General features: G+C 49.1%; 1 protein-coding gene across 1 annotated transcript in view; it reads right to left on the bottom strand.

The window, feature by feature from the left end:
• The window catches only part of ZXDC (ZXD family zinc finger C), a 30,047-nt gene that overhangs the window by 6,706 nt on the left and 9,395 nt on the right, over positions 1–13,946 (bottom strand). Inside the window, exons 6-7 of the mRNA XM_012931665.2 lie at positions 10,559–11,247; positions 8,679–8,763 (exon numbers count right to left, since the gene is read on the bottom strand). Of these exons, the coding sequence (XP_012787119.2) occupies positions 8,679–8,763; positions 10,559–11,247 (774 nt within the window). The remainder of the gene's footprint in view (positions 1–8,678; positions 8,764–10,558; positions 11,248–13,946) is intronic.

The following is a 13,946-nucleotide window of genomic DNA, read 5'->3' as shown; positions in this document are numbered from 1 at the left end:
TCCTTTTCAGATGGGCACAGGAAGACAGTAGTAAATGCTATGCTTTCGTTATGTGGGAGTCATTTGACTCTAAATGAAACTTTCCCCTGGGCACCTGTTCTGTCGACCTAAGCCTCAGCTGCCCTTACTTCCTAGCACCCCCAAAAGGTGAGGAGGGACGGGATGGACTCAGGGCAAGCAGTGAGCTATGAGCTACCCTGGTATAGAGATGGGCCTGGCCAAAGTGCCTAATGCTTAACTACAAGAGCTTGGGCATGGACAGATGCTGTCATGATCCAAAAAGTAATAACTAGATTCGGACCCTGCTAGGGTTAGGAATGATGAATCTGGCCTGAGCTCTGTAGTCTGAGTCTGGAGCAAGATGTTCCCAGGAGAGCTGCCCTACAAGCTTCAATGTATCTCTTACTGTGTCCATACAAAAATAACTAAAGGAGAAAAACACCTTGAGTGGTATTTGCCTGCGGGCCATCAGGAAGGGCTTCCTTATGTTGCCTTTGCTTCCAGACCAGGTGGAGAGACATAAATAGGGGTGGAGACAGAGGCAGGAGAGGCAGAATCCAAGAGAACTCGAGAGAGGCAGAATCCAAGAGAAGTAGTGAGAGTCTGAATCCAGAGGGCAGATTCGGGAGAGCGGGGATGGAGGAATGAGGAGCTACGAAAGAAGAGTGCGAGAGATGAGAGAGAGAGAGAGAGAGAGACGAGAGATTGAATAAACGGTAACTAGACAGCAACCAGCCTGGTCCTCGTTCTTCCTTCGCCTGCCCATCGCCTACAGCCATCCCGGTCCTGTCCATACACAGCGGCTGAGAACACTGAACGTGAGCGGTGAGAGAGAGCCACCTGGAGAGCCCTTGAACACATCCCTCACACGCAGGGGGGTAGTTCATTACAGGTGTGACCCAAAGAGCAAAAATAAATAAAAAATAAACTTCTATAAATAGAGCTCAAATTTACAGGCAGAGAAAAGAGCGCGACGGGCTGAGGCCTTGCAGACCTGCGCAAGCTGGCTCCCCAAGCCCACGCAAACAAGGGTCTGGTATTAGTACCCCTTTGGCCTGGCTGCCTCTCCCAGACTGTACTGGAACAGTCCCCAGCAAAAATGACTCTGTCACTGGAAGTCATTTTGGTTCCCAGCTGAGTGAGCTCTGTAATTTGTAGAGACCAGCGGTGAACTGTTTCAGGGCCTTGTTTGGCACGGCAGGGGTCACTAGAGTTCTCTGACCATCACTCTGAAGGGACCCATCGCCTGGCAGGTGGCTTGGGGACCTCAGGGCTCATCATCCAGAGCCCACATGCTAGGACCTACGGGGGTCCACAGCCTCGTCACTGTTTTTCTGTGGTGTTACAACGACAGGGCTGTCTGGCCTCCAGGTCTGGGCCCACTCCCTCCAACTTGGTAGCCCTTGTCCAGAAATCTCTCTGTGACTCATGCTCCTCGTGCAGAAATCAGGGTCTCCGTACCCAGGCTGGTCTTGGTAACTGTATCTGGGTGGGTAATCCCTGACCATCGCCGGGTGTGACCCCAAAACGCCAAAATTAAATAAGTGATTAAAATTCCAAACTTCCTGGAGCTTGCGGCCGCAACACCTCAAACTGCAACGCTGATGAATCAGCAGTAGCACACCAGACTGGATGGGGTGCGATGCAGAAGACCACCAACCTCCATGAACGAACACAGAAGGCCTGCTCCACAACAACACCTTAGGAATCTCCTACACAAGGACTTCATGGCTCTATGGCGAGACACATTTTCCACGCATTTGCTTCTAAGGAAACATTTTTTGATCATTCTGTTATTGATGAATGTTTGATATTGATAAATTATTGATAACAAGCAATACAAAATAAATGATTGAGGGCTACTATTGGGGCAGGCTTATGGGGTGGTTGGGAAAACTGGAGACACTGGTGGAGGGAAGGGGTAATGGTGGCGAGACTGGTGTTGGAATATTGGACGCCTGTAACAAATCGTCATGAACAACTTTGTAAACCACAATGTATACAAAGTGTAAGGAGGGAACTTACATATGCAGGCCTAACCTATTCCATGTAAACTTCAACGAACTGCTTTAAGTGTTAGTGACACATGAGACATGATAATTACCATGAGATCCATGTAATAAAATTTAATGAAATCTTTAAATTCGAGAGTTGAAAACGTATATATGTAAATGAAAATAGGCTTTTTTTATATTGTATCTGATGGTTTTAATTTTCTTGTTTATACAGGTCAAGAACTGGAATGATAGCACAGTGGGTAGGGCATTTGCCTTGCATGCGGCCAACTCGGTTTCGATTCCTCCGTCCGTCTCGGAGAGCCCGGCAAGCTACCGAGAGTATCCCGCCCCGCACAGCAGAGCCTGGCAAGGTACCCATGGCGTGTTCGATATGCCAGAAACAGTAACAGCAAGTCTCACAATGGAGACGTTACTGATGCCCGCTCGAGCAAATTGATGAGCAACGGGACAACAGTGCAACATAGGTCAAAATCATATAGTAATCACTAATTGGCTCTTTTTTAAAATTTTCTGATCATCCTATTTGCCAGTTCTTAAAAGTTTTTTTGGAACAGGCACTATAAAGTAAAATTTGTTATGTGCCAGAGGGGGTAAGTTGGGATTGGGAGGGAAACTGGGAATATTGGTGGAAGGAAGGTCACACATTAGAAGACTAAATGCTTGCAACAACTTAGTATAACGAACAAACTTTGTAAATCAGCGTTCTTAATAAAAATCAATAATAAAAAATATAAATAAATAAAAGGATGTAGAAGGAAGAATAGTGGCTGGCGCAGGCGGCAGAACCTTCCCTTCCACAGAGAACAGGTGCTGCCTGAGCGACAGGCAGGGCCGGGCAGGCTGCGAGCACACAGCCCTCCTTGGGCCCCTCTGGGCGCTCAGGACCACTCCAGCATGCAGTGGGCGGGGGTGGGGGTGGGGGGGGAGACACAGCAGGAAAACTCTCAGGTTCAGAACGCTAGTGACCTCCAAGGGCTGGTGTGTGGACGCATACCAAGTCCTGCCTTTATCCTTATTTTGCACCAAAAATCTGATCCCTGAAATGTACAAAAGCAGACAGTGTGATGAGCACAAGGTATGTGCGACTTAATCTCTCTCGGTCATTTCCAGAACCAACAGGGGCCTCTCCTCTGGAGGAGTTTTCAGCGAGGCCTTGACAATGGGCTGGAGGGCTGAGAGGGACCAGAACAAGCCGGAGCTGCAGCCAAGAAGCCAGAGAAGGCCGCGCACCCCAGCAGGAGAGGCGCAGAAGCCAGAGGAAGTGAGACTTGGGTAGAAGCAAAAGCTGACCGCCTACGGGCAACAGAGCCTGGGCCTGGACGCTGGCGGCCAAGGTCCCTGTCATCTACTCTCAACTCACGGGACACCACCACCGTCCTCTGGGCGAGTGCTGGCCCTGGCAGCTGTCCAGACCACAGCTCTAGCCCAGGTCTGCGGCAACCAGACACAGTTGTGACCTGGCCTGTCACATGGGAGGCACCCATGCTGACGTTGACTGATCCCCCGGTCCCCCACGGTGGGGCTATGATACCTCTTCTTGGCTTCAGTCGCCTTCTGCCTTCCTGTTTTCTGTGCCCCCGACAGCTCTCCCCAGCTCAGCAGAGAAAGCCACCACAGGCCCATGTCCTGTCGCCTCCGTTTAGCTGCTCCTGCGCACTGCGATGTTTCCCCTGGACAGTTTGGGATTTCTCCTGGTGCTACAGCAAATGTGCCTTTTCTCCCACTGGAATTCCAAGCCAGCGGCCACCACCACATGAAACACTCCTGGTGGCCTCGAGGGTCTCACTGCAACTGGGGACTTGCGTGTTTCTTAAGTTCTAATTATTCGTGTTGATTCTTTCGGGTTTCCTAACACACAGATCCTGCCGGTTGTTCTGCGCTTCCTCCCTGCACTTAGCCCTTCCTGCCCGTTCCAAGGGCGTCTCCGTCGCCTGGACGGCAGTGGTGACCGAAGCAACTCCGCAGGTGTGGCCCTGGCCTTTGCTAACAGCCACCGAGTCAACACAGACCTGCTGCCCAAACAGCCTCTTGGAGTCTGTACCTTTGAACTTTTCTAAATAGTTCCAACTAGCATGTGCCTCGACCAGACAACGTGTAGTTGGAATTTTGCTTTTTAAGCAATTCCTCAGGAGAAAGTCATATTCCTTTACATTTTCACTGTAGCACGAAAATGTCTTTCGTTCTGAAGTGGGTTATCTTTTTAAGCAAACATTTTGTGAACCACCACCGGGTCTCAATAATAAAAAGTTCTTATTGTACTGGTAGAATATTGCTCATTTATGTTGAGGGGAGAAACTTAATTCTTAAGATAAGCTGGCACGATTTTTTTTCTACATTCACTTGAAACCCAATGGGGAGCCTCGGATTTCGAGCCACGGGTCTAGTCTGGCGACCAGCAGACTGCGTATTCCCAGAGCCCACGTGCACTCTGCACTCAGCCTGACGCCAGCAACAGAGGCCAGGTGTCAATCACTTTGTTCCGTGAATGCTTCTCTTACCTCCAGCCTCTCTGTTACTGCACTTTTATTTTGTTTTGGGGCTATTACTAGGTGGTGCTCTGGGCTTCCTCCTGGCTCACTCCTGGCGGGCTCAGGAGGCCATATGAGATGCCGGGGATAGAATCCCAGAGGATCATGTGCTGGCAAGGGCCCTACCTGCGGTACTATAGTTCCAGCAACTCTGTTCTTGCTCTTTTATGCCTAAATTATTTTAAACTCCTAAAATTCAGTAAGTCAGAAAAAAACACTGTCTGAATGGATGCCAAAAATAATTGAGCAGAGGGCCAAGGAGTCCCCTCAACAGTGCAGCCCTGCATGTGTGAGACCTAAGTACATCCCTAGAGCTGTGTCCCCAGTCCCCTGTAAGAAATCAGCAGCAGCATCCAGCAAGATCTGAAGTCCCGTTTAAAGAAAAGTAAAGACTTTTAAACTGAAGTCAAGACTCAGACTTCTCGGCGGATCCCACTTAAATGCCTGTCGTTGGCGGAAAAGTACCCACGTAGTAGTAACTAGAGGCCTTAAGAAATGCAGAACATGCAGACTGAATTACCGTTCTAAAACTTGAAATATTCTGAATCCAAAGTAGACCAATGTGGCTCGGATATGTATACACGCATTGAAGCACGGTCCCCTTAGGTGTGGGTGTGGGGGCGCAAAGCCCATGCTCCAGAGACAAGGCACAGCAAGCCGGGTACTGGAGACCGAGCACCCAGCACCCAGCACTGTCTCCAGTACCTGTCTACAATACAAGCATCTTGAAGAAGGGGCCAACTCCAGGGCTGGGGAAGGGGTACAAGACGAGCCTGGTGGTGCCAGAAGGTCAGGAGGTACCCTCCCTCGCCTCACAAGACACAGGATGGAGCATGTTGACAGGGTACAAGGACCCAGCTGAAAGAGCTCCTCAGCCGACAGAGAACAATCTCAACAGCAGAAGAAATACAGGTAACATTTATCTGTAACTCAGAGGATAAAACAAGCACCACTGAGTTCATACAAACATAAGTGACCAAATAAGTAAATGGGAGACATCAGCTCTCCCTGAGGTAGTACAGGAGGTAAGGCACCCGCCAATCCTGGGTCGAATCCCCTGCACTACCCATGGTCCCGGGAATAGCACCAGAATGAGCACAGTCAGGAACACCCCCTGGGCACTTCTGGGTGTGGCCCACGTCCTCCCCACAGCCCCAGCCCAAACTCCAATAAACGTACAAGAAGGAGGAAAGTTGAAAAGCACCATCGGATCATTTTAGTAATAACACCACCCTTAAGAGCAGTGCAGCTTCTGTTGTTAAACTCACCCAAAGAGGGGCGGAGCAGGCCCGGGGGAGCCCTACCCCATTTCTAGGGAGGATTTTCAAGGCCCCTGGAATGTCCTGTTTACCAGGGGGGGTCCCTGAGCCACGATGGAGTCTAAAAATGTGACCAAGGGGAAGGTAGCTCGATATCCTTTCATTACGATAACCGTAAGCATGAGTTCAGAGTCTTAGCCACTGACTCGAAGAGCAATCTTGAAGACCCCTGAGTATGTAACTGGTGTCAAAGTGAAGATGATTTTGGCAATGCCCCCGCACCCCTGCAAAGGCTTATATATCATCTCCAAGTATCTTCCTCAAAATTAATGTCTTTTAACTGTAAGGGAAAGTGAGCTACTATTACTAACTGCAGTTCAACATGGCAAACACCACCATATCCTAATGATCGAAATTTGCATCACCTGCAATACGCTGACTGCTATCGTCCCCAACAGAGAAGGGCACCCCGCTTCTGGTCCTGAAAACCCCTACCAATCACAAGCAAGCACCAGCCCAAATCTAAGGCCAGTCCAGAGGAAGGGAAGGACAGCATTCCTGAGCAGCTATGACAGGCTGGACAAGTGCCATGTGGAACCCTGGACCCAGCAAGGGACACAAGTCAGATCCAGACATAGGTCTGCAGTGCAGCCCCCGGGCCCGTGGCCAGATCATATCTCAGAGCTGATCAGCATGTTCAGGTTGGGGGGAGGGGGTGGAGGGACTGGGTAAAAGGGGCCTGGAAGGACACATGGACACAACGGCCTGAGCAAAGCCAGCTAGGGACGGACCTCCCCGCAAATCTCAATCCTAATAAGACAACAGTGTCCGGCAAGCACAGCTGGTCCCGAAGGATTGGAAAATGTTTCATAAGGCAATATTAACAGTTTCTTTTCTCTGGCCACTACTCGTTTCTTCCCTCCAGTGCTGGGGCTCCAGCCTGTGCAGGACAAGTGCTCTCCCACTGAGACACCCCACCTCCAAGACCCCAGTTCTAGGGGACTGTCACAGAGAAAGAATATGGGGGTGGCAAATACAGGCCCCCAGAGTTACAAGGCTAATTTTCTAAAGTTTACTCAGTAGGTTCCATGTCTCTAATTCCTTTCAGTCTCCCTGAAACACCTATTAAATGGTCAAATCTACGCGTGCATGAAAACACTTTGACCACAATTAGAAGCTGCTAAGAAACCAGTTCATTACTTTGAAAACTAATAAAGAGAAACATTCTGGCATTTACCCTGACCTTCCTGTATGATCCGTACCTCATGTTCCCACAAATCAAACTCCAATCAGATCAAGCCTCTAGTGTGAGCGCTAGTTTAGAGGAAACACAGTCAGACATCTGTTAAACTACAGCATAGAAGTGCAATCCGGACAGAATAACCTAGGCTCTCCAATAAGCATATAGGAGAAAGGAGGGAGAAACTTATAGATGTAGAAAAGACTGAAAAAGTAACGTTATCAGACAACAGCAACATCTGACCCTTACATAGATACTAATAAAACATCAAAGGACTCAATGCATCTGAAACAATTGGAAATTTGAACAGGGGCCAACAGTAAGGAAATGTTGCTTATTTTTAAGACGTATTAACAAATTTCAGTTGTTTTAATTACAAAACACATTTTTAAAAAAAAAATTGACCCCCCTCTAAGCGCTGCTACTAGAAAGCAATGCTCTGTCTACAGCACATACATGTGTCTCAATGTCTGCAGTAGTCATTTTCCTTGACTTTACCTATCCAATCAAGGCATTTGATTTCCTTCATTTGCCTGCTGTGTGTTGCAGTTTGTCATTCTACAAACACTGACCACCAAATACACCCCACTTTATCATCCCTGCCAGCTCCTGTGGGGCCCTGGTGAACGGGGGCGTTAACCCTTTCTCAGCCACAATGAGCACTGACATGTACCACATCCATGACAGGGAACACTGGTCTATAAGAAACCAATCACAGAAAATAAGGCTGCTTTATTTTATTTTTAAAATAAAGAAAAGCTAAGGCATTACTGAGATGAGAGGAAGTTATATTGCTGGTCCCATGTACCAAGTTATCAATAGCATGTTCATTATATTGAACATAAACTTCAGGCAGAGACGAAGGACAGAGATAACACATTGAAAGAATTCACGGCTGGCTTTCCAAGAGGATTCACTGCACGTGCCTTTGAATAGAGCCCCCTACTCCATTTCAGGATGGACAGACCACCAAGTGCATTGGGTCTCACACCAGGTCTTGTTTGGTCCGCACATGATTTTTCATTTCTGACACTTTAAAATCAGATTTCAGGGGGGCTAGAGAGGTTATACAGTGGGTAGGGCACTTGCCTTGCACGCAGCTGGCCTGGGTTCAATCCCCGGCACCCCATATGGTCCCCGGGGCCCTGTCAGGAGTGATCCCTGAGCACAGGTTCAGGAGTAAGCCCTGGGCATAGCCAGGTGTACCCAAATACAAATAATAATGAAACAAAATCAGATTTCAGCAGAACTATGAACTGGTAATCTGTCATGCCACATGCCAGCCATGGGGTGCTCCCTGTTGAGGTCAGCCCTGGAGACAGCCCACCCAGGGACTCCTGTCAAGTGCCCACCTCTACCTGGGCCCACTCCCCTGACCTTAGTGTTTGCCTGGTAACACAATGGCTTTTGCTACCATTCACATTTACTCCGCCTTTCTAAGAAAACCATGTCCACACTGATGCTGAGAGTTCTGCTCATTTGCTTTTAAACTCACATGAAACAAAGGAATTTTACAAAGAGAAGAAAGAAAAAAAAAGCACCGTGTGCATGAAAGTCAACAGAAAGCACAGGAAGAGGCTCTTGTCCGGCTTCTCCTCCGTGAGCCCTCGCTCCCCGGCACACACAGCCTCACCTGTGTCGCTCCCAGGTCCTCTCTGCTTTTTTTTCTTGGCTAGTTGAATGGCTCGGGAATCAGTTCTTGCTGAGCCCCCACTGTCCTGAGACCAAAGAAAAGCGCGTCAGTCACTCGATCCAGAGAGCAAGGGGAGGACAGCAAAGGGAACTACTGAATCGGATTAAGTCTGCTCCCAACAGAGCAGGGTCCGATCTCTGAGAGCCGCAGCAGAGGCTCACACGGAATCAAATGCTACGTCCAGTGACAGTGCGAACTGAACAAAATTAAGAGGTGGGACAATAGAGAGAACTTTATTATCCAGAGAAGCAAATTTTATTCCTCCAAAGTCTAAAACATATCAGGATATTTTACACAGAAACTTGACAACGAACAAGAGACATACTTCTCTGTGGCCTGAAACCAGGGGTGACCGGGATGGCTGCGTGCAGTGCCGCCCCCAGGATAGTCCCTGCAACAGACCCGAGGGGTCCGCCTGTCTCCCACGGCAGGGGCCTCGCTGGCAGCAGGCGCCGGCTGAGACTGAGTTACTGCGCCTGCCATCAGCAACGTTACTGAGGAGGCCGATGGGCCTCCGGGAAGACTCGCCCCACTGTCAGTCTGTGAAAGCGTTACAACGCTGCTGACTACTTATTCCTAAGAAACAAACAGCCCTCCACAGTTCGTGGCATACCTGTAACCCACTCACCACACCTGTGCTCAGAGAACTAAGACCCCCCCCAGTGTCACACAGCTAGTGAGGAAAACGGAGAAGGGGTGAGGGTCAAGGCCATGGTGGCTCCACCTGCCCCTACCCTCAAAGCTGGCTCTGGAGATGCAGGGGCTCCGCAGAGCCCCCCGGCCCTGGAACACCAAGGACCTGCGCACACGCTCTGTCTGCCCTCCCGCTTGGCTGAGCCGGGCCCCGTCACCTGCCGGCTTAGGAACTGCTACGGTGGCCAGACAAGGATGGAGCAAGGGAAGGCTCAGCCGCGGACAAGCGACAAGCAAGGGCAAAGGCAGGCAACAGTCAGTCACTGGTGCTTCTTACGGGCTGAAAGAAATCCAAGCTGGCTCATGGCAGTGGGTTATCACATTCTGACAACCTGCCCTAATTCCAAAATCCCACGTTTTTTTAAAAAAAAAAATTGTAGTAAAATAGTATTTCGTATTTTAAACAATTTTACCATCAAATTCAATGTGTGCCACAAAGATAAAAACCTTTTGATCATTCCCATCCCAAACTGAGAAAGTCAGACTCCCCCCAAATCTTTAAATTATTTTAAATTAAATTATATTAATTGCATTCCTGGAATAAATAGAATTAAAGTATATTAACTTTGAGCCTTAAAATTGGAGAAGTGCTTTTATAACCCTCCAGAAACCAAGGCTCACAAACTACTCCTTCTCATTCATTCTAGTTGAGAAAAAAAAAAAAATTTTTTTTTTGCATGGTTTTAAAGTTCCCATTAAACCTTCAGAGATGGTTGATGTCACAACTCTTCCCCTTTCCATTAATAAATCCAGAGACTTGTCGTTATGTGAAACGCACAAAGGCAGAACATTTCAACATTATGAAACAACCCAATGTTCAAAAAAAAGAAACACATTATCACAGAACTCAAAGGGACCTTCGAGATCATCTAACCAAACCCCCTCATTTTAGAAATAAATGAGCATTTAAGGCTTAGATAGGTTAAGTGATTTGCTCAAGGTCAGAGGAACGAGTCGGTTCCAGACTCTGGGTCGGAATGCAGATTTCCAGACTTGTAGCCCAGGGCTCCTTGCTTTGGCAAACCAGCTAAGAGACGGCTGCACACCAAGGGGTGATCCCGAGCTTCCTCCCAGTGGGTGGCAGAGGAGTGAGGGCTAGCGGTGGCGACCGAGAGGGCACGTCATACCAAATAGAAGCAGCTGTCCCCTGCACCGAGCCCCGGCTCTTTCTGGCGACTGGGCCTCTCTGCGGGGCTGGAGCACACAGTCCGGGGCAGGCCTCTGCTGTGCTCCTGCTGCCCGGCCACGCCTGGGCCAGCAGGGGAGTCCGGGTCCACTTTGACGGGAGCCAGCAGCTCCGGCACGCTGGGGCTTCCCTGGGCGGCACGGGCGGGGGGCGGGGTGCTGGTGTCCTCGGCTGCGCGGCCGCTGGCGGGCAGAGCCTGCGGGTCCTGACTCAAGTTCTTCACGGGCAGCGCTACCAGACAGCCTAAGGCGCCGGCGCTCATGGCCTGCACGTCGTCCATGCTGAAGCTGCCCTGCTGAAGCACGGTGGCCGCCGGCCCGAGCACCAGAGGGCTGTCCAGGCTGGGAGGAAGGTCACTGTGGGCCACCAAGACCAGAGGTTCCATGGGCCCTAAGGAACTACCGTTAGCGGGGAGGGCCCCCCCGAGAGAGGAGCTCACGGAAGTCACGTCAATCGTCAGCATTCCCGAGTTGAGCGCCTCGTCAGGGGTCGCCGCGCTGGTGCCGCTCTCGCTGGGCGCCTCGGAGAAGAGTGCCGCCAGGTCGAGGCTGTTGAGCTCGCTCTGGCCCGGGCTGCCCAGCTCGCTGCTGGAGGTCAGAGAACTTGGAGCTCCGAGCTGAGGGAACAGATCTGGAAAGGAATGGACACTCATTTATTCTAGGGCAACACGTGTCCTTTCTGCATGCTGACAAGTGACCCCTCAGGGCCCCATCTGCTGAGGGAGGCCCTGCACTGAAGGGAGGTGCCGCCTGAACATGTGCGACTTCGGATGTGTCCCCTGAAATCCGCTGACTGACAGGCCTGTCTTCTGGTGGGTACCACGACTCCAGAGCCTGAGCAACTTTTCCTCAAATTACGCCAACTGGGAAACAGAAAGAGGCAAGCCTTGAAGCCATGTCTTTGTGGCTTTGACCCCTGTCTTCTTCCTGCTACGCCACAGAAGCCAACCTTGAGAAGATTCAACGACCCCAGGAACACAAACCTCACTCAGACCCAGAAGACAAACTTCAGTGAGTCACACAGAACAGAAACCTAAGTCACAAAGGACAGAAACCTCCGTCACACAAAACCCAAACCTCAGTCACAAAGAACAGAAACCCCCATCACACAGAACACAAACCTCAGTCAGTCACACACAAGACAAACCTCAGTCACAAAGAACACAGCTCTCACTTAGTCACACAAAACACAAACTTCAGTGGGTCACTCAGGACACAAACCTCAGTCATTCATTCCTACAGAACACAACCCGCAATCACACAGCACATGAATCTGTCAGACACAGAACACAAACCTCAGGGGGTCACTCAGAACACAAACCTCATTCGATCATACAAAACACAAACTTCAGACAGAGAACACAAACCTCAGTCACACAGAACACAAACCTCAGCCGCTCAGAACACAAACCACTCAATCATACAAACCACAAACTTTAGTCACACAAACCCCACTGGGTCACACAGAACACAAGCCTCAGTTGGCCCCTAAGAACACAAAGCTCACTCGGTCATTCAGAACACAAACTTCTGTCATTCACAAGCTCCGCTCTGGCTCAAGGCTAGTGGTGGTGCCAACTTTTGCCAGTTTGGACCTTGTCATACTCTATGCTGCACCCCACAACTGACGGCCACTCCTGCAGAGATCTGAGTCACTGGCGGCAATCGGCAGGGAAAAACCCTGGTACCAGGCCTAAGCACAGGAACCACAGACCCAACTCCGGGGGGGTGCTGGGAACTGGGACGAGAAGTATCCTAGGCACTGAAGTGCACCCCTGGATGGAGCTTCTCCTGAGGGCTCCCCTTCCCTCCACTGTCTTGTTCCAAACTCTAACTCTCCCCCCCACTCTTCTGATCACCTTGAGAATCTGACTCATCTTTGTCCCTTTATCACAAGGTGCAGGGCCTGGGCCATAAGTTCTAGGACGTGCAGATGATAAAAAATGCCAACAGAGCCTTCATTCTGTCTTAACTGCGGCACATCACACTCTTCAATACTCGGTCATTTGTGACCTGAGTAACTGAAATAATCTGAGTACCCGTGAAGAAATAGTGAATATTGTCATTTACAAAAATGACAATATTCATGATGACTATATTCAATAGCAAGTTTACATATGAGAACATGCACCAAGAAAACAGGAAATGGCAACACACACAAAAAAAAACAAGAATAAAACAGGCTTTGACATTCTTTCTGAAGCAATAGCTACCTGAACCTTCTAGAACATCCAGTGCATGGTCAGAGGGAAGTTTCTCTCAGTTCCTTCCCCAACAACTGTTAATTACTGCCAAGCTCATGCTTTTTAGCTGAGGAACCCCAGAGCACCTCTTGTACTTCTAATGCAAACGGGTGTAAGAAATTTGTTCTACATTCCAAGAGCTGGGCCTCAATGATATTATTCCACTGGCAAAGGTAACAGAAACAAAAATAAACACGGAAGTACATCAAACTTAAGAGTTTCTACATAGCACCAGAAACACAGGCTAAAACTAAATAAATATTTCCCCCAATGAACTGGGGGAAATATTTGCACTCAACATAAGATAAAGAGTTTCCTTACCCCAAATATATAAAGCACTCACAAAGATCAACAACAAATCCAAAACGCTATCAAAAAAATAGCGAGGGAAAATGAAAAGATACTTCTCTGAAAACACACAGATGGCCAACAGGCACAAGAGAAAGTGCTCATCATCACTTACTACCAAGGAAATCCAAATCAAGATGACAATGAGATAAGATAGCATCTCAGCAGTGAAAAAGGCTCATATACAAAAAACAAAACAAAACACAAACAAATAAAAACCCTGGAAAGAATCTGAGTTGGTGAGGGTATGATGAAAAAGGCATTCATCCAGTGCCCATGGGAATGCTATTCTAGTTCGACCCTATGAAAAATACTGTGAGGGCCAGAGCCATAGTCCAGCAGCTAGGGCAACTGACTTACTCACAGCCAGTTGAGTTCTACATAGGTCGTCCCATACAGGCCCCCCGAGTCCGCCAGGAGTGATCCCTGAGCACAGAGCCAGAAGTAAGCCTCATACAAGAACATTCACAGGGAAGAACAGAATTCTGCCATATGACCTGGGAAAGAATACTGCCATATGACCCAGCAATCCAACTTCTTGAGACTACCCCCAAGCCAAGAAACATCCAATGGAAAGAGTCTCTACACACCGCTATTCACTGCAGCACTTAACACAACAGCCAGGACAGGAAACCAACCAGGTGTCCAACAACAGAGGAGAGGATAATGAAGGGGTGCTAGGGACACAGTGGAATACTATACAGCTGTGAGGAATGATGAAATCATGCAGTCCCCCGCA

Source organism: Sorex araneus, chromosome 4, assembly GCF_027595985.1.
Source record: "Sorex araneus isolate mSorAra2 chromosome 4, mSorAra2.pri, whole genome shotgun sequence".
Lineage (NCBI taxonomy): Eukaryota > Metazoa > Chordata > Mammalia > Eulipotyphla > Soricidae > Sorex > Sorex araneus.
Note: the sequence above shows the minus strand (reverse complement) of the source record. Positions and strands in the feature narration are given on the sequence as shown.